This window comes from Amphiura filiformis, chromosome 2 (assembly GCF_039555335.1).
Source record: "Amphiura filiformis chromosome 2, Afil_fr2py, whole genome shotgun sequence".
In the NCBI taxonomy this organism is placed as follows: domain Eukaryota; kingdom Metazoa; phylum Echinodermata; class Ophiuroidea; order Amphilepidida; family Amphiuridae; genus Amphiura; species Amphiura filiformis.
The window spans coordinates 75982076-76003459 of NC_092629.1; the positions used below are offsets into that span (position 1 = coordinate 75982076).

A 21384-nucleotide genomic window follows, 5' to 3' on the forward strand; every position below is an offset into this window, starting at 1 on the left:
TGAGAGTAACATTTAGCTCCCCTGTAATGGGCTATTCCAGTTGAAATCTACACCCCTATGGAAGACATGACCTTTACAGGGGTATGAATTTAAAATAGCGTCACCCATTCAGGCTCATGGCCAGAGGGTGCAGTAGGGGTGACGAGCCAAATTGGGCTGAAAATGTCAAAAAAATTGATAAATATACAAAATATCATGAGCTTTCTGTGAAATTGGCTAAATTATAGGATCCAAAAATCAATTGCAGAGGGGATAAAGGTCTACTTTTAGCAAGAATGAAGATTTCTCTTGAAAAGGTCTGCATTTAATATCACTCCTCATCACCAGGAGAGTGATATTTAGCTCTCCTGCAATCTTCAAATGTCCCAGCCTGTCAATGCTTACCTTTTTACTCTCAACAAGTATCCTAAAGACATGTGTAAAACCCAGGATGTATTCTAGTAACCTGTAACAGCCAATCAATCAAATAAATAACTAAGTAACTAAATAAATAAATAAATAGGTGAAATCAATCAATTAATCAATCAATAATTTAATTGTCTTATACTACATGCGACAAAAGCTGCAGAAGAGATATCTAACACTTCCCACAATGCATTGCTTTCATTTCAATTTTCTGTACTGATTTGCACCCTAGTGCAACATGAGTTGATAGTGACCAAAGGTGCCTCAATTAACAGAACACATCTTGCAAAATGTGTTTATTTCAGGACTATCGACCCAAACTGTGGTGATGTATCATGTTGCAAAGGATTCTGGGAAGGACAAGATATCGTCTCTTAAAACTCTATCAGAACAGTTTTCTTTTATTCCATTAACTTCTCATGGATATGGCGAAATGCAATATTGCCACACACAGCTTTCAATAAGCAACACAGGAGCAGTTAAGATGGACATTACCTGATGATGATTTGCTAGGTCTGAAATGTTAGAAAGTGTCACAAAATGTGGACCAGAATATCATTCAAATTTTCATACTCTTGAACATGTAATAATTATACCAAATAAAAATTTAAAAGGGCCCTATATTTTCAGACCTAAATGGTCCTTAAAAATGTTGGCTTATCTACCACTGTTCACAGTGCTTCATTTAAATTACAGATCATAATCAAATCAAATTTGGACAGACAGTGTAACCTCTTTTTACTAGAGCCATGATTGGACTAAGCATTGGTCAGATAAATGAAAAAAAAATCAGGATACGTGAATAATGTGTAATTCTGCAAAGAAGTGCCAAAATTGGGACAACACAATATTACACAGGGTAATAGCACTAAAAGATGGTTAGGTGTCAAAGCATTAAAACATGTTTCCTACAAAGAAATGGCCAGATAGCCAGAGAGCTATATAAAAGAGGATAGCAGAGGTTGGGCTGTAATCAGGACACTCACCTATTTTCTGTTGCCTTTTCAAGCTCTTTTCTTGATTCTTCACTAACCCTTTTCACAATAACCTGCAATTGATGACATCATTTTGGAATAATATCTTCCAGGTTCATGTATCATGTGTATAATAGGGAGTGGCAAAAAGTACTCTTTTCTCAGATCAACTTGGAACTCTCTGAGAATTTCCCAGGCTGTTCCTACTGATTTCTCTATGACAGAGTTAAACAGTAAGAAATGTGCATAAGTAGTGGTTTTGTAAAAATCTACTACCTGGTCAAAACCTTCTCTGATGTTGTTACTGATATTTCAGCATAATTATGTACCGAAGTAAAATTCTAAGTCTCCTAAAAGTTCCAAGTTGATCCGAGAATAAAGATGTTTTTCGCCACACCCTGACTTGGTCTCATAACACTGGCACTATCACCCTGAACCCCACACTTGCCCTCACCAATGATTTGAAAATTTTGAAAATCTCATAGCAAAATTGCCAAAAAAAATGGCTTGTACCCCCTATCAGGCATGATGTCAATCATGGTCGGTGCCCCTCCCCCATAGGATGACTCACACTATGCCACTATGTCATGACTTTATCATACTCCACAGGACACTATTGCTTTTCTTACAGCACCACTGATTGGCTAATTACATGATAGAATATTCTGAGTAACCAATGAAAATAGAGCTTTTAGATCTTTAAGCAATTTTAAGTTTAGTCTCATTCAACCCTAACGACTATTCTTACCACATCTCTGATTGGCTCAATACATGACATAGCCCTTTTTGTAACCAATCAAAATAGTTCTTAGTGCTAAGTGACATACCTGTCCTGTAGCAGAAGTATTTGTCCAGATTACTGGAAAGTAATCTCTCAGCATGGTTTGTAATTGTAATGACACAAACTTATCTGAAAATAAAATGGGGAAAACGAATATTGTTCTGTAAGACGGTACAGTTTGAATTTAACTTAACATAAATCCTGTAAGTTGTAATTACAATGAGACAAAGTTTATCTGAAAATCAAATTGAAAACAGGCGAACGATAACCATTATTATGTTTTGAAGAATCAAGTGTGTGAAAATATCAGATCCAAATCCAAAACATAATAATGATAACATTGGATGCTTTACGCCAAATACTTATTGGTCTTGCTATAGGTTTTAAAATATTGGGCTTGACTTTGTCTTGTCCAATATTTTAAAACTCATAGCATGACCAATAAATATGGACTCAGTTGATCCAATTCTATATCAAAGAAGGCTGTATTTTTTGCCAAAATTGCACAACAATAATATCTAAGGAGTTTGTAAATGTAGCAAGAAAAAAACACTCAAATTTTACCTTAAATTATTGGGGGTCTAGGGTACTGGGCCCCTCACCAAAATTAATGGGGTGCCGGCCCCCAGCTCCCCTTTTCGGTTCAAGAGCCACAGTAAAGTGTCCAGAACCAAAATATCTTATCTCAAATCCAAACACACACCAGGATATTACTCATCAGAACACAGTTCTTTCACCACAACATGTTTGCACATTCACAGAATGGGATATTCGAGTTGAAATCTATACATCCTCATTTTTTTTGTATGCTTCTCAGCTGACAAATGATTACCCAAATCAAAGTACGCCCTGCCATATTTCAAAAAGGCTTATGGAATACATGACCTTTATTGCCCACACAGGGCATTTAGATTTCAAATTGAGCCACTCATTCAGGTAGCCCTATTTGAAATTCACACTCCCTGTATGGAAGATAAAGGTCATGTCTTCTGTAGGGTGTATATGGATTTCAACTGGAACAGCCCAATGCATGACTCTTTGAATGTGTTAGGTACAAAACTAATACTCTGCAACTTAGGGTCAAATTATTGAAGATGCCTTTGGAATTGAGATCCTTTTGGCTTCAAGGGAAGACAACCTTTCATATGAAAGCTCTCATATAAAACCTCCCACAAACTGTAACATCTAGAGACACTTTGTCACCACTTGGTATTCACCATTCTGCTAGGGATGGCTTCAGAACCCAACCATTTGATGGCAGCACCATCTTATTATAAAACCTACCTGACAATGTGACATCTAGAGGCAGCTTGTCACCCTCTATTGTACTTGGTAACCATTCTGCTATGACTGTATGGCAATGTTTCAACATGTCCTCATCTACACCCCTGAAATATAAAGGGTAAAGAAGGGGATAGCTTAATGCAAACTGGTAACCCTTTAATGTAGACATCAACATTATCATCATCAACAACCACTGCCTGTGGTGGCACCAGGATGGCTTAGTATACCTTCCCACCGTGCCTTATTCACCAGCGAAGTTATGTAATAATCTGATTAACTACCATAGCAATAGGTGAAAACAATTTTCGATTATACCGCGCTGCACTAGCACATTCACGCGGTACCTCTGCATTGAACCATATCATGCTCATCATTAGATTAGTATCTTTGAAAAGTGTGGTATTGTATTCAATACTATGATTGCAGACATACACAAGTGATGAGTGCAACCTGCCTGTAGTGCACCGCAGTATATTAAAAATTGTTTTCACTTATTGCTATGGTAGTTAATCTGATTACGTCACTTTGCCAGCGAATATGGAGAGCCTTTAATACAACCAGAACTTTAATTTTGCCAAAAAGACAATTATTTTCACTATTCAGTTGAGATTAGATTTGTCCTCCTTGTTCACAGTGGCCTTCTTTTCCTTGTTCTCTTTCTTTCTACTCTCCATATCGCCCAGCATACTTATATTAGAAATGTTTTAACCCAATTTGAGCATTTTGCTTCAGTCTGGTCCATCAGGACCTAAGTGTGTTTCCACGCAGAGCAAATATTCAAATAAAGGTGGATAACTTGTTCAATGTTCTATGGACAATATGACCACCCTATGAAGGACTACATAACAAGTTCTGGTGGATCAATGATATAACTCAAACAGTCGTCTTAGGGTATTTAAATAAAGGCACTTAATTTAATGCCCCCCTGCGACTAGATGGGCGTTGACTTTACAGCCTCTAGACAGGGTGTCTGGAAAAGTGACCTTTGGCACAGCGGGTGGTCTTCCTGTGTATTTGAATTGGAAATGCGGGATGCATGTCCAAATTTTTGGCAAATTTGTCATTTTTTGGCAACTTTGTAGTATTATTGTAAGAGTTTTTGAAAACATACTAAAAAAGTAGAATCCCCCAATATGTAATCAAGTTGCCTTATACATTTTCAGCAATTTTGTTGATATTTGTCTGAAAAATTCCTATCTCTAAGCATTGTAGCACATCTACTGATCACTTGGTGGTCTTGGTATGGCAGCGCCCATGGGTCACATGGGCAAGAAATTAAGTCCCTTTTATTAAATGGCCTATGGTGACTGTCTAATTTGTTAATGCATGCTGGGAATACTTGATTTTCTACTTTGAGGATAGCTGTGGTTGGGGAGGGGGACACCAGTGGCGTAACCAGGATTTGTTTTTTTGAGGGGGCAAAGCAAATTTTTTAATGACTCTTTGCCATCCCCATTTTATCCCTGAAAATTGTGGGTAGCAATATTCTGATGATGACTATCCCATAGGCGAGACCTTCAAGTAAAAGTTTTGGTTTTGTTGAAAAGAAATATTTTGTGAATGTCTCTTTAACTAGAAATCCCCATATCAGTACTGACATGTGTGCATATTTGATCAAATAAATTTAAAAATGACAAACATGAATTCCAATTTAGAATTTTCTGATTCACATTTGTATTTTGCTTGATAGGGTCATAATATTATTTGGTACCCTGTTCTCATTTTCCCCTGCATATTTTCAAGGAATATAATTAAAAGATTTTTTTTTATATATATCTAGATAGCCTTTTCTTTTATCAAATGCTGTTTTCTTTCTATAAAACCAAAACTTTCAGCAATAATTTATAGGAAACAATTAAAGGCTCTAGAGTTTTTTAAAAATTAACTGCATGTGAAAATATAAATATATTGAGGGGAATTCCCAGACCTGAATGGCATGCATATTGTGGTGTGTATTATGGTATCATGCATGTACACTGTGTACAGTGTACATGTACTTGAACTTATGGTATAGCTGGTTTATACCAGATGTACATTCATTTGTACACTGCTACATTGTTGTATGCAACAATTGTGATTGCAGGGTTTTTCCAGTACGAAGGGTATTTCCAATGCATCAATATTGAGTCAATGTGTGATACAAATACAGCTCATATATCTATATGATATCATATATATTTCATATACAAGAGGTAAGAGCAAGCTTAAAGGAGTATTTCGTGATACTAGCATCCTCTTTTGTGACATTTTTCAGTATAGATATCCAGGCTAAAGCTTATTCCCAAAATTTCAATTGATTCTGATTTTGCGAGTTATGCATGCTTCTGTCAATATATGTATTGCACTGCTCCATTCGAAGAAGTGGCGTAATAATCGGATAAACTAACACAGCAATAGATGAATACAATTTTAAATATATATACCCTGCACTGCAACATTCACACGGTACCTACATTGAACCACAGATGTTACTAGTACTGCAGATCACTCGCACCAGTAAGATTGAGTGGTATTGTTGTATTCAATCTATGATTGCAGACATACACAGGTGATGAGTGCAACCTACTTGTAGTGTAGGGCGATATATTCAAAAATTGTATTCATCTATTCCTATGGTACTTGGTAGTTAATCTGATTATTACATCATTTCTATGGCGAATAGACCACTGTGTTGTAATTTCGTTTTGGTGTACCAGAACGTAATTCAAATTTGACGATACTTTTGCTAAAGGAATTAATCTGCAAGACATTTTTTGTACATAAGCATTATGTATAGCCAGAAGTTTCCAGTGATATAAAAATCTCAACTTTGTTTGAGAAAAGTGGGGGTTGATGAAGCTGAAGATCACAAAATGCCCCTTTTATTGCTACTACAAGAAACGTATAAAAAATGTATAAAAGACATGTAAACTTGCTCTCTAAAACCACGATTCTCAGCAATTAAATATCCCAGTAAGTGAAATGTTAGTGCGTTGCATGGATAATTAAAGCTTTACATTATTTTTGTATGTTACATAATTGTTAGAATCTGTTTGAATATCCTTCGTTTTTACACACCATGTTCATGCTGTTTTTTCAAATGTGCACCCCCTAAAAAAACCATTGCTTTCTCCTTTTGTATTGTGCTACAAACCAAAAGAAATAATGTTGCTATTTATCAGAACCAAATGTAGACAATGCCATGGTCGATTTTTGACAAACAAAAATATGTTATTAATCATTTAACTCAAAATTATACTTAGAGGTTAATAACTGCGCATCCGTTATTTTAGGGCATTGTGAAAAATCTAAACATTCCGAGGTCCAAAGCAAAATGTTTAGATTTTTCGCAATGCCCGATGCAAAGTTATTAACCTCATTCATAACCGCCACTTTAATCTCTTCACCTTACAAAATAACACAACATTTTGCTCAAAAGTTTATAAAAATAGATGATTTTTACATCTTCCCTTTCCAAAAATCGATCAGGCTAAAACAGGACGACCAATAACAAAAGTGCGTATCACAATCTGTGCAAATATGGTAGCGCGCAATCCAAATACGGCAGCCAGCACGCGCAGTTTGTTCAATGCACAACAACACGCAAACGCCGGTCAATTGTGTGCGACATTGGAACAATTACCCTATCCAAAAAAATGTAACCAGGAAATGTTTTCCTGGGCACCTAAACAATAGATTCCTACTGGGAGCCTACCAGGTACCTGCCGGGAGCCTGTTAAAATATCCAGGAAAGGTGAAACAAATTTCCCCCAAAAGTAAGAAAAATACAGGAAAGAGGGGAAAAGGCAGGGCAAAGCAGGTCAAACCAGGAAGCCCAATTACAGCCCAGTCAGAGCACTTGTCAATTTCCTGGTTTCTCAATTTACAGTTATATCAAGGGGGTGACACTAAATTCACGGTTGTTCTATTAGCAACGCAAAATCTATGAAAAATTCAGCTGGTTTACTAGCTAGAAAGTGAGGCCAGTTATCGATCCGTTATAGCTCGTTATGAATAATTCATGTTCGACCCCTTGGATCATGTTAATTGAGTTTGGCAATTAAATAACAACGTTGTTAGTTTTATGAACTTTGCCTGTTCAATGAGAGTATAGCGCGCCCAATACATCTGGGCGCAAAACAGGCGAAAACGAGCCAGTTTAATGAAATGGCGAACGGGTATTACCATCAGGCACCAGTGATATGTTTTTTCTAAGAAAGTCTACTAATTTGATATGAAATGACATTTTGCAATAGCAAAGTCAAAATTAGGACTTGCTGTCAATAATATGAAGGAAACATGTGACAGAGGCAAGGTGGGAAATACAAGTAGTATTTAAGTTATGAATAACCTTTGATACCCGACCTGACCTTCCATCATGGCGCCTTATTCGCTTTTATGTATTTCTATTATGCTCTCAAGTAAAATAAAATACCAATCTGCTCTGAGCAGACAATGTTACTTGGCTCCCAGCATGAATTATTGATTTTATACGGAAGTAAAGAAATGCACAGTGTATGTGCATGATGTGCAGGCATACTCCAAATATTTACGGTAAATCTGAATAGTGGTCACATGTTAACATATCATGTGTTCGGAAATCACGTGGCAACATTTTAAGATTTCAGGCTTGTTTACTAGTTAATTGCCATTTGTACTCTTTATTATTTATCTTTGTTAATTAACATATATTTTAAATGCTGATAAATCGTGGTTGGCTACCCACGATATCTGTTAAATTCAATATTTTATGAATATAATTCTACCACGCAGAGGGGGTCACGCAGCAGAATTTCACATCACCTGACTTAGCTACATTTGAAGCTCTGCTCTTCAAATTCATGTAAATTTCAAAGTTTATACATTTAATATATTTAATATGATACTAATTTTTTTGTTATAACCAACTGGTACACGAAATATACTAGCTTATTACCTATACAGAAAGGCAATTATCAGCCTTCACTCAGCAAATTGACATGCCCGGCATATGCAGCCATTCTCCGTCTGGATAACATGACTGTCGCCCTCAATACGCCTGGGCGCAAATTTAAATAACAATACGCTATTTACATATCAATGCGGCCTCATGCTAATTAAAGCTGCCCCATCCAGGAGTTCATCTATGGTTATATTCAGGTATTAATAGTTATGTTCTATTCAACACAAAATGTACACAGCCAGACAATGGAGTTGTGGTCTAGTGCTTTTATGGGCCAATGTAATCAATATTGATTTGTTTATTGTGGTGGAATGGTATGGAAAGTTGTGTATGCTTGTTAACACATAGATAGTTCACTCTAAAGCTATGTAGCACCCCCATGAGACACAAAATGAGCAGTTATTACAATTTAAGCAAATCATCCTTTAGCTGCAAGTATGAGGCCTATAACTTACAACACAGTTGAGCTCCTCCCTTGTCTATGGGAGTGTTTTAATCAAGTTGTTTGGTCAGTAATCATCCCTATTTATTAGACATATTACAAGTACACCTTATAACTAAGGTTTACTTTGGAAAATATACCACCATATTTAGTGAAATTTTTATAAACAGTTGGGCATGTGTAATATTTGGCAAAATTTATATTGATGCTAAATGAACAGGAGTAATTAGGAAAATCATACTTTTAAATAAACATGTTATAAAAGCAATAACCATAAAATAAAACTTAAAGGAAGGTCAGTATGCACAAAACAAGTTAAACCAGGTCTATCACCAGACCTGGTATAATTGAGGGACAATTTTACTCTTTTCCTCATTTGCTTCCTAAAGTCCAAAGGTTAAACTGCAAAATATCTTCATGTATTTGTCCTTAAGTAACAGGGTCTAAAATAATATGGAATATTAGGTATGTAAATTCCAAAGAGTTTCTCCTCTGTATGACTAATTAAAGTTATAGCCTGGTCTAGAGATATAGATTCAATATTCATGATATTCAAGGTAGTATTATTGTAATATCTAACAAACTTATCTTTAAAATTGCTCATAGTCATACTAAAATTCTATAGCAGCATTTATTGCATGATCAAAAGTGTAACATAAAAATATTTTAAAAATTGTGAAAAAGAGAAGTGAAAATTGATGTGTTCTGCCAGGCGATGGCAATGTGGCCACTGTCATCTATGGCTTAATCAGTTGGATTGAACCATGTAAATGTGTCAGTAACAGCAGCTGTGACCCAAGGAAAGGGGCAGTTGACTTTGGAAGTGACACTGGGATTACGAACACCACTTCTAAACTAAGGCTCTTTCCATGAGACTGAAAATTTTACCAAACCCTACCAAAAAGGGGGTCTTTCCATGAGACTGGGGAAAAAATTACCAAACAAGAGGTCTTTCTGTGAAAATGTTGGGGCAACATAAAAGGTTTACACATTATTGGTACAAAATATTTTTGAAGTCATCAATATTGAAAATGAATAGGCCTATATCATATTTTTTTTTTAATTCTTGAAAAATGGGGTCTTTTGGTGACAATGAAAAAAAATATATAGGAATTGTATGGGACTGAAAAAGGTCATGATTCACCCAAGTGATGATCTTTATGACCTGAATTAACATTGGTCAGTGTATTTTCTGGCATGTTAGGCATGCAGGCACATCTGTGTCACTGTAGACCCTGGAAGATATTTAAACATTTGGTCAAATGTTATCAATATGATAAAATATTAATACAGTAAACATGGTATAAGAACTGTTTTATAGCAAATGGTTATACACGATAAATCATGAGGCATGATATGTAGGATATTAATCATCTTCCTGAATAGCCATCTTCCTGAATAGCCATCAAGACTATGGTACAGGTTGTGGCTTTTTGCTTCCACAAATGGCTGATCTTTGAGGTCGAACTGTGATCTGGGTCCCAACATTTAAGGTCCATCCCAATCAATACTAGCACTATTTGGTGTGCATGTGATAAAATGTTAAGATCAAAGATCATGAAGAAACAAAATAATGATGATACACACCATGAATCATATCAAAAAGTTCCATGATCAAGCTGAATAAAATAGGTTTAAAATGAGTCCAGAAAAAAATCAGATGACAATCTACAGGAGCATTTCTACAAATTACCATACTGGGACAAACATGGGTGGCATTTTTGGTCATTTGGTATATCAATGACCCCCTATCATTGATTTTGGTACATGGATGGGTCCTTTTTTCTAAAGGAAAAAGTTGTTTGACAATTTGTGTTAAAATTTGGTTGAAAATGTTGACTTTTGGTACATATTAATGAGCCCAAATGTCTTGAAAAATTGATATATTATATTGATGAGTCCACTTTGAAAGTCACAGCAGCTCATCCCTACACAAATCAAACTTAAGTACCATCCCACACCCGACTCCTGTCAAATTCAACCCGGTTGAGCAACAGCCCCAATTCTGTCAAATTCAACCCGGTTGAGCAACATCCCAAAATTATAACTGCGGCAGGTCCTGGACAGAACCTGAATCCAGTCAGAAGCTATCTCATTGGGCGATGAAAATATAATACGAAAAACATAGAAATATCCAAAACTATGGAACATTTTAGAGTCTCATTTTTGTAAGGAATTTCTATCTGAAATCCTCGGTAATTCTGGCTAGAAATACCCGAAATATCGAATCATGCTGTAAACATCTAAACATGTTAAACACCATCTGATCTCTTCACTCTACCGTGTACATGGTATAACAATATTGATTAATCGAAACAACTTTGTGAGAGATCAGTGTTACATGTCTTATTGGCTTTTAATGTGGCGTTCTGAAAAGTAAGCGTGCTAACTAGGAATTAAACAAAATATTAATTCCATACAGCTTAAAACACATAGCAAAGACTTGCAATTAATGGAGTTCGCATAATTTTCTTTCAGACTTGAAAGCAAGTATACTTCATATGTACCTGCACTTGGTACTATATTTTATGATAATGATGATTTTACTAGAAGTCTCTTTTGCCTGCTCTTTGGAGCCTTGCAAATGTATTAAGTTATGCTACTCTGCATAACATATTCTCAAACAAGCCCACTCATATCGGCAATTAGCTATACTTTGTTCCAATATCATGATTATCTACCAAAATTGGAACAAGCTAAATCCGTTGCTACTAAACATACAGCTAGCAAGACGTGATTTGCAAGCTGTATGCAAGCTTATATACAAATTCACGCTTCTGGAGTTACACTCCGTCATCAGTTGCTCTGCGAAGGTCTAGAATGGTTCTAAAACTGACCCATGTTTAGATTTTGAACATAAATTCGATGTGTCGAATTATGTATCGGTTAGCTTTTACTAAAGCTCTCACGAATTACTACAGCGCCATGACAATGTCATCTTGCGCCGTAATATTGATTAATTCCAGACACTCTATAGGCTTACTACTTGACTTATTCATAGCAGTACAACCTATACTAGTAACATGCTACTTAGTTGAAGAATGTCTATAGTTGAATTATATCGTTTTTCTTATATAATATAGGCCTATATGGTAAATTTCAGCACGAGTATCCATTTTTGGTCTTTCGTGTGATGATTGCTAAAAAATGACCTTCCTGTCCTTAGGCACGAATATCCATTTCGGATCTCTCGTGTTAGGACAATAACATGAAAACAAAATTAATGAAGTCATGTTAGCATGATATTAAAGCTCAAGCTTGAACTTAAAAGCACATTCTAGTATATACTAACTCCAGCTCTACAGGTACAGAGCTGCTGTATCATCAACGCCGAATGTGCAGTGCAACTTTTATCAAGTGCGGTTTTCATGGCCGGTCTTGTAAACAGGCCAGCCAATCATAGTGAAGACCACAACTTACACGTTATTATAACTCACGTGCGGTTCCATTCAGGTTATCCTTTTAGCATTGTATATAGTAACAATGGTATTCCTGAATGGACAAAAACAGCCGCCCACTTGAGTAGGCATAATGCTTGGCTATTTTATGACATGATTAAAAGACAGTCTCGCCTTTATAGTCATCCGTGGGAATTTTTTTTTGTCTGAAAAAATATTGACTTTTATAAATTAACTTTATCATAAAAGTCTGTGATAAAATTCCGCTCCAATGCAATTTCTTGTCTTTGCAATTGTCTTTTCTAGTTTTTTAGGAAAAACAGTCATCACGATAATTTATACTAATTAGGTACGATGACTGCCACCTGACGATGTTAACTAGTAAAATACGCCAAATCTAGGCGTAATAAAAATGGCGGAGATGAAACTTGCCATATTAGAAATAAACAACCTTTCCTTGTGTGTCAATTCCAAAATTCAAATTACATAATAATTTATATAATTTTTATAAACGCTTCTGCCAACTATTATTCGACGCATGACCCAGAGATTTTGATCATATAAAATGAAGTAAAACTATGCCAAGTCTAGGCATATCAAGAAATGCGAGGATAAGACTCGCAAATTAGGAAAGTAAACACACTTTTGATATGTTTTCCTGGAACATATAAAATTTGGCTTGCGTGTTTATTCCAAACATATAAACAATGAAAACTGCCCATGAGATAGTCCAACTTTCAACGAGGGATTGACTATCCACAATCCTATAGGATCGTGTGTCAATACTACCTGTCCCCCTGTCAAACCCTCACAGAATGGCTGCGTTACCACGAAGAGATACCGCTACAAACCGGGGTGGAAACAAACAAAATTATAACTCACGGCAGGTCCTGGACAGAACCTGAATCCAGTCAGAAGCTATCTCATTGGGCGATGAAAATATAATACTAAAAACATAGAAATATCCAAAACTATGGAACAATTTAGAGTCTCATTTTTGTAAGGAATTTCTATCTGAAATCCTCGGGTAATTCTGGCTAGAAATACCCGAAATATCGAATCATGCTGTAAACATCTAAACATGTTTAACACCACCTGATCTCTTCACTCTACCGTGTACATGGTATAACAATATTGATTAATCGAAACAACTTTGTGAGAGATCAGTGTTACATGTCTTATTGGCTTTTAATGTGGCGTTCTGAAAAGTAAGCGTGCTAACTAGGAATTAAACAAAATATTAATTCCATACAGCTTAAAACACATAGCAAAGACTTGCAATTAATGGAGTTCACATAATTTTCTTTCAGACTTGAAAGCAAGTATACTTCATATGTACCTGCACTTGGTACTATCTTTTATGATAATGATGATTTTACTAGAAGTCTCTTTTGCCTGCTCTTTGGAGCCTTGCAATGTATTAAGTTATGCTACTCTATGCATAACATATTCTCAAACGAAACCCACTCATATCGGCAATTAGCTATACTTTGTTCCAATATCATGATTATCTACCAAAATTGGAACAAGCTAAATTCGTTGCTACTAAACATACAGCTAGCAAGACGTGATTTGCAAGCTGTATGCAAGCTTATATACAAATTCACGCTTCTGGAGTTACACTCCGTCATCAGTTGCGCTATGAAGGTCTAGAATGGTTCTAAAACTGACCCATGTTTAGATTTTGAACATAAATTGATGTGTCGAATTATGTATCGGTTAGCTTTTACTAAAGCTCTCACGAATTACTACAGCGCCATGACAATGTCATCTTGCGCCGTAATATTGAATAATTCCAGACACTCTATAGGCTTACTACTTGACTTATTCATAGCAGCACAACCTATACTAGTAACATGCTACTTAGTTGAAGAATGTCTATAGTTGAATTATATCGTTTTTCTTATATAATATAGGCCTATATGGTATATCATATAAAAGCATACAAGAAAGCATAGATTCCGAACTTGGATCTATACAAATTTCAGCACGAGTATCCATTTTTGGTCTTTCGTGATGATTGCTAAAAATGACCTTCCTGTCCTTAGGCACGAATATCCATTTCGGATCTCTCGTGTTAGGACAATAACATGAAAACAAAATTAATGAAGTCATGTTAGCATGATATTAAAGCTCAAGCTTGAACTTAAAAGCACATTCTAGTATATACTAACTCCAGCTCTACAGGTACAGAGCTGCTGTATCATCAACGCCCGAATGTGCAGTGCAACTTTATCAAGTGTGGTTTTCATGGCGGTCTTGTAAACAAGCCAGCCAATCATAGTGAAGACCACAACTTACACGTTATTATAACTCACGTGCGGTTCCATTCAGGTTATCCTTTTAGCATTGTATATAGTAACAATGGTATTCCTGAATGGACAAAAACAGCCGCCCACTTGAGTAGGCATAATGCTTGGCTATTTTATGACATGATTAAAAGACAGTCTCGCCTTTATAGTCATCCGTGGGAATTTTTTCTGTCTGAAAAAATATTGACTTTTTATAAATTAACTTTATCATAAAAGTCTGTGATAAAATTCGCTCAATGCAATTTCTTGTCTTTGCAATTGTCTTTTCTAGTTTTTAGGAAAAACAGTCATCACGATAATTTATACTAATTAGGTACGATGACTGCCACCTGACGATGTTAACTAGTAAAATACGCCAAATCTAGGCGTAATAAAAATGGCGGAGATGAAACTTGCCATATTGGAAATAAACACCCTTTCCTTGTGTGTCAATTCCAAAATTCAAATTACATAATAATTTATTTAATTTTTTATAAACGCTTCTGCCAACTATTATTCGACGCATGACCCAGAGATTTTGATCATATAAAATGAAGTAAAACTATGCCAAGTCTAGGCATATCAAGAAATGCGAGGATAAGACTCCAAATTAGGAAAGTAAACACACTTTTGATATGTTTTCCTGGAACATATAAAATTTGGCTTGCGTGTTTATTCCAAACATATAAACAACTAGAGCGGTTCTCGGCTTTCACGGTTCTCGGGTTTGGCGGTTATTAGCTGATGTTGGTGTTAGATGGAGAGTGGTAGTGTTTGGAAAACGTGTGTGGTTGTAGCTGGTTGTATACTGTTTCTGTTCAGAACCTTGTGTGTTTGGACGAGTCGATGGGTCGGGTATTTGGTAATATTGGGAAATTAGACTGTTTGGTTTTAAATATGGAGAGATGACATAGTTGGAAATTGCTATGAAAGTGTTTACAAAAACATTTAAAGAAGAGTTAAATATTAAAATGGATACAACAATAACATAATATAATTGTAGATTGTTTTTCGAGTTTCGCAATTATTGATATTGACTTATGCTATGGTTTTATTACAAGGTGTAAAAACAGAACTGATACAGTAGACCTAGGAAGAAAAAACATAATTTTAAGGTGTTTTACGCTTTTGGATTATGTTGATAACTGAACAGGCCTTTCAGGAAGTAATACAACATATGAGCATGGACTGTTAACATGGTTAAAGAATATATGAAAATAAGTGTAAACTTTTTAATTACCCCAATGCAGTGCATGTCTCAAAAATTCTATTACTATGTGGAATTGTCATAGGTTTTTACACTTTTAAATCATGAAAAAATAGAAATATGAATAGAATTTTGAAATTTTGACAACTATTTTGATACTTGGCTAGTCTTCAGTTGGGCATGTTAGGAGAAATAATATAGAAATATTTCATCATACATTAAAACAACAGCATGGTGTATGTTATTTAATGGTTCTTCAAAATCATCATGGACGATAGTGTAATATTTGAGTTAAAGTTTATCTGTACCGTAATGATTGCCTGTGTTAATATTGTTGGTGACAAAATGATGAATTGAACATTTGACAATACAAAAATGTCAGTGATTGCCGTCATATATATGTGTTCCTCAGTCCTTTAATAGAAATATGAGGAGCTCAATTACCGTATTGGTCCGAGTATAGTCCCACCCGTTTTTTATGTGAAAATTTTTCACAATTGGGGGTGGGATTATACTCAATTTCAAAACAAAAAAAAAAAAAAAAAAAAAAAAAAAAAAAAAAAAAAAAAAAAAAAAAAACCTAAAAAAAAAAAAAAAAAAAAAAAAATTTCAATATATTTTGTGTTTTTAATATGAAAATTGATACTTTGTTTTCATGTCATACTCTATTAATGATTTCAAAATGCATTCAAATTCAATGCATTTTGAAATCATTAATAGAGTATGACATGAATACAAATTATCAATTTTCATATTAAAATACAAAATATCTTGAAATTTTTTTTTTTTTTTTTTTTAGGTCAACCATGAATGATCCTAGCATCTAGGTCTAGGTCCAGGGACACTCCAAAACCGAAAAAAATAAACTTAAAAAAAAAAAAAAATTTTTTTTTTACAATTTCTGAAATTTTTCAAAAATGGGGGTGGGATTATACTCGAGCGTGGGACTATACTCGGACGAATACGGTATTTGTTCTCCTGGAATTATTCAGGAGCTCAACTTTTGAGCACCTAAAATTGCACCCCAGGGTGAAATTTCAAACTTGCTCAAATTGTGTTAAATACCATTCCAATGTATTCCTCTAGACTCCCTCAAGCATTCAGAAATTGTATAGTTTGACCTATCTAGGACGTACCATTCTTGAGTCATAACCAAAAAGGTCAAATGTCACGTTTTTGTCTCTATGGGGATCCAAAAATAAATCAAAGTGCTCTGATTATGTCTAAATAGATAAGTTTGATGCACCAATTGAGCCAATTATGAGCCACCCCGGGTAAAATTTCGAACGGCTGGCCAAAAATCGCTTGCCCCCCACATCATGAGCGCATAGCGCCAAGTCCTTAGGGCCGTGTAAAATTAATATTTTGGTTCTCGTCCCTCCCTCCTCAATTTCTGGGATTTGTCAGATTTTTAAAATTTTTTTTTAGATTTTTAAATTTTTTTAGACTTTGGAATGATTTATGAAATGTTCATACATACAAATAAGTTTATTAGAGAACAAGCATCACTTCCAAGTCTTTTTGTGGTACTCTAGGGGGTTTATCCCTCAGAATCACACATTTGAAAAAAAAAAGGGCCTCGTCGTTTCCTCAAGCACTGTTGGAGAAGACCGAAAACTACTGACAATGCTAATTTTACATTGAAAAAAAAAAAAAAAAGACACCTCCTCCCTCATCAATTCATGAAAATCCTCTGGACGAGAATCAAAACATTAATTTTATACGGCCTTACGGCCGGGGTCCAGCTCTGGGGTTCTAGCCTGGAATCTAGATGCTCTCTGGTGCAATCTGAGTCCTTATTTGGAGCCTCCGTTTCACAAAATTTATGACCAATTTTTCAAGAAATATATCCAGAAATGTTCAAAATCTTCATTGTGAAAATGTGTCTCAGTAAATTTTTGTTTCAAAATGGCAATATGACTTTAGTTCCCCACGTAAACTTGTATGGCTCAAAATTCGGACCGCTAGACAGATCTAGTATCAGTTTGTGAATGAGGACATCGTATAAGTTCCTTGTACTAAATATGACTATCTGAGACGAAAATTGCCAAATGGGTAATGAGTTTTATTTTTTGCCAATACTTGTTGCAAACTTTACAGGTAGCTTTAGTTTAACTGCCTTAATCCCGTCAGAGTCAGATTGCCAATTGTACGTGTCGATCAACTCTTGTTTCCATTTCAAAAGAGTTGCCTTTGAAACAGACCTAGTAGATTACGGCGCATGGAGCCGAATTCATGAATCGGTTCCAGACACAGAATGTTTTTTTCCATGCAAGCAATCCAGAATTTCCTCCAGTTTTACCAAATTTCCTCCAGTATGACATATATTTCCCATACCGGTATGTATTTCTTTAATTTTTGGTCAAAACCAAAAATTTCCTGCAATGAGCTTCCCGTATTACCCACTTTTTCCTGCCATGACAGAATCAGTGAATATGACATGATAAAACTACAGGCTTTTACAAAATCAAATCATGAAAATTAATAAATTTAAGCTTAACAACCGGTTAACAACTCATGAACCAAGTTATACGTTTACAGTTATTTATAAATGATGACAGGCAACAAGTACTGGCAAAAGCTTACAAACTAATCGTGCTATATCCCCTGTTTGAGTCCTGCAGCCATTAATTCCCCCGTATGAGTTCATTTATAATTCTTTTTTTTTTCGGATAAATCTCCCGATATTCATGTATTGCTCCCAAATAAACACACACGCTGTCACTGGCATCAGCAAAATTGTTATACCGACGTGCTCCATAACCCGTTTTGTGATTGGTTGCACAGACGATTTTACTAAATCATAAGCCAATCAATGAATGCGACGGCCTGGTTTGGCAGCACACAATTGTTGGCAGTGAAGCGAAGTACGAATTTTCTGATTGGTCGAATAAACTACTAAAATATTGGCTAAGCCAATCAGCGTGCTCGATACATAACAAACAACCACGTTGGGTTTAAATTTTGACATAGGACAAACGCACGGCGCATGCGCGGACCGGGAACTTTGAACAAATCGGAAATGTCACTTTTGATGTAAACAAAGAGTTCGTACATGGAAACTATACTGACATTTCACCTTTTACTGTCTATAAATAACGCGATCGGATGAAACTAACTTGTCGAATATAATCACTACAGTCATGACTTTTATCAGCATTAATGGTTTGGCTTGGTTTGAAAAAATAATATCGAAAAACATCGTTTTACATTCCGCCTTCATGTCAAAAAAATGAACGTAAATTTCCTCATAATTTTAGTGTAAAAATGTTGCCAAAACTATGCCAGTGGCAAGCTGAGTTTTTCATTTTAGGACCTGAAACTAAGAAATAATGTTTGGAGTGGTGTTTTCTTATTAAAAAATTCTGAGACGGAGGATTGGTTCACAGAAAGTGAAGTTACAAAGCAAAATACGGCCGGGCATGATTTTCCCAAAACGACCCGTATTTGCTCAGTGCACAGTAGGTAAGCTTAAACGTCTCACAAATTCAAAATGTATCTAAATGTAGTAGCTTGTAGTGAAAGAAGCTTCAAATTTTATAAGGACCCTGTTTACTCATAGATTTTTTTTTATTTACATGACTTTGCATCTTGCAAAATATGAATAAATTTAGTGCATTTTACATTTTTCTCCATTTTCAATAGGTTTGAAGTCAAAAGTTTGCCTATTTGAGTCTGGGGCTGGGCAGTCGGACATTGTCATTGGAGATATTGTAGGCCTATTTTATATATACGGGTCTGTACAATAATTATGAGCCCTTGGATTGGAAGGGTATAAATTTGGGGAAAAGATTTTTGGCAAGCCTCCATTTTAATAAGTTTGAATGCCAAGTTTGCATCTTTGAGCCTGCGGGTCTGTACATTATTATGAGCCCTCAGGAGGGTAAAATTGGAGGGGGGGGAGATTTTTGGCAAGCTTAGTAGGGGCAATAGGGATTTTTTTCTCCATTTTCAATAAGTTTGAATGTCAAGTTTGCATCTTTGAGTCCTTGGAAGCTCTTGGAGATATTGTAGGCCTATGGTGTATTATATGAGCTATGTACAATAATTATGAGCCCTCGGGAAGGTAAAATTGGGGGGATACGTTTTTAGCAAGCTGAGAAGGGGCACAAGCAATTTTTGGCAGGACGAGAGGGGTTGGGGGAGGGAAGCAATTTTTGGCACATATTTACTGGCACCTTTGCAGAAATATTTTAATATTAATTTGCATATTTAAAAATATGCAAATTTCCTGCTCGCTACACTCCCATCATATTCTAGCACATTTAGGGGGCTATCATTTTCTTCGGAAGGGGTGCCAAATTTTTTTTTAAAAGGTCGGTGTTAATAAAATTACAACCACCTGTATTTCCGGAACAAAAATTTTATGACCCCACAGCCCACACCATCAATACACATATCCCCTAAACAGGCTAAAATTGTATTGAAATCAGTCTTTTTGAATAAAATAAACACACTATTTGTGGTCATCTTGTGACTCCCTACATTGTGGTCATCAAAAATTTTATGACCCCCCTCCCCTATATTTGGGACCCCCTTCGAGGAATATGATAGCCTGTTAAAGTTTGCAAATTGGGCAGTGCAAATTGGGGGGGGGGGGCTGCAAAGATTTTATTTTGGCAGGCCAAGATTGGGGGAAAGCAATGTTTGTTGGCAGGCCAAAGGGGAGGGGGCAATTTAAAAAATTACCCCATACTTTATTGCACAGCCCCTTACACACAATTTTACAATTCCACTGATTCAATTAAGGTACATGATTCAAGACAACAAGAGAAGCACAAAGTTAAAGTCACATGCATTGCCATATGACAACATAAACAAAGTGGGAGGATGATCCTCCATGCACTGCTTGGGAGAAAAAAAACCATGGATGCACCACAGCAATTTATAGGCCTAATGCTGGTTTTGTACCATGCCGCTGAGCGGCGGGCGCATACATAATGTAAGACAAACAGACACAATCAAGGCTTGTCATTGGTTGATATGTCTTGTCGCTACGGCAAGCAGCATGACGATAAACCATTGACAAGCCTTGATTGAAAGTCTGACAGGGGCATTACACTAGCAGTGCTGTAGAGCTTGAGCCATGGACTTGGACTTGGACTTGAAACTGGACTTAAGTAGTGTTGCCAAAACTTTTCAGCATATTGGCTCGCCAGGCAGCGGTAAAGGAGTCTCAAGTCAGGGACTGCCTTTTGAAGAGAGCAAGAGCGATCGCTCTCCACTGCTCTCCTTAAATCTGGTATAGGAGAGTGATTTTAGCTCTCCTTAATTGACCATTCTCTCCTTACATTCTATTGTAAATGATCTAAACATCTCTCCTTGAAGGCCCCAGAAGAGCTATTTAATGCTCTCCTGCAAATTACAAAAGGCAGTCCCTGTAAAGTAGCCTTTTTTTTAAGCTTCCAAAAAAACCATCCAGGTGCTGTCGTAGACTATACAGTTCTCTAGCTTTCTGCTCAAAATTTACTTCGCAATATAACAGGCACTACATATTATTGTTATCCTGCACTACAATTGCTTTGATAGCTTTAATATGACATGATGAACTGAACAAGGGTCATGTGCTATTCACAGGGTCACAGGTCACACAATGAAACCAAGTTGCAAAGTTGCATTCAACATGGTACCTGAGGATTATATTGATCTTAAAACCAAGTAATCATATGGGCTATTCCAGT

At 36.0% G+C, this 21384-nt stretch overlaps 2 protein-coding genes across 2 annotated transcripts in view; one reads left to right on the forward strand and one right to left on the reverse strand.

The window, feature by feature from the left end:
- LOC140137100 (poly(A)-specific ribonuclease PNLDC1-like) overlaps window positions 1-21384 on the reverse strand; it is a 182646-nt gene that overhangs the window by 18195 nt on the left and 143067 nt on the right. The window contains exons 7-10 of the mRNA XM_072158761.1: window positions 3445-3548; window positions 2207-2289; window positions 1392-1453; window positions 385-445 (exon numbers count right to left, since the gene is read on the reverse strand). Of these exons, the coding sequence (XP_072014862.1) occupies window positions 385-445; window positions 1392-1453; window positions 2207-2289; window positions 3445-3548 (310 nt within the window). The remainder of the gene's footprint in view (window positions 1-384; window positions 446-1391; window positions 1454-2206; window positions 2290-3444; window positions 3549-21384) is intronic.
- LOC140146627 (tyrosine-protein kinase SRK3-like) overlaps window positions 5443-21384 on the forward strand; it is a 49843-nt gene continuing 33901 nt past the window's right edge. Inside the window, exon 1 of the mRNA XM_072168496.1 lies at window positions 5443-5636. The gene's annotated coding sequence lies outside the window, so the exon portion shown is untranslated. The remainder of the gene's footprint in view (window positions 5637-21384) is intronic.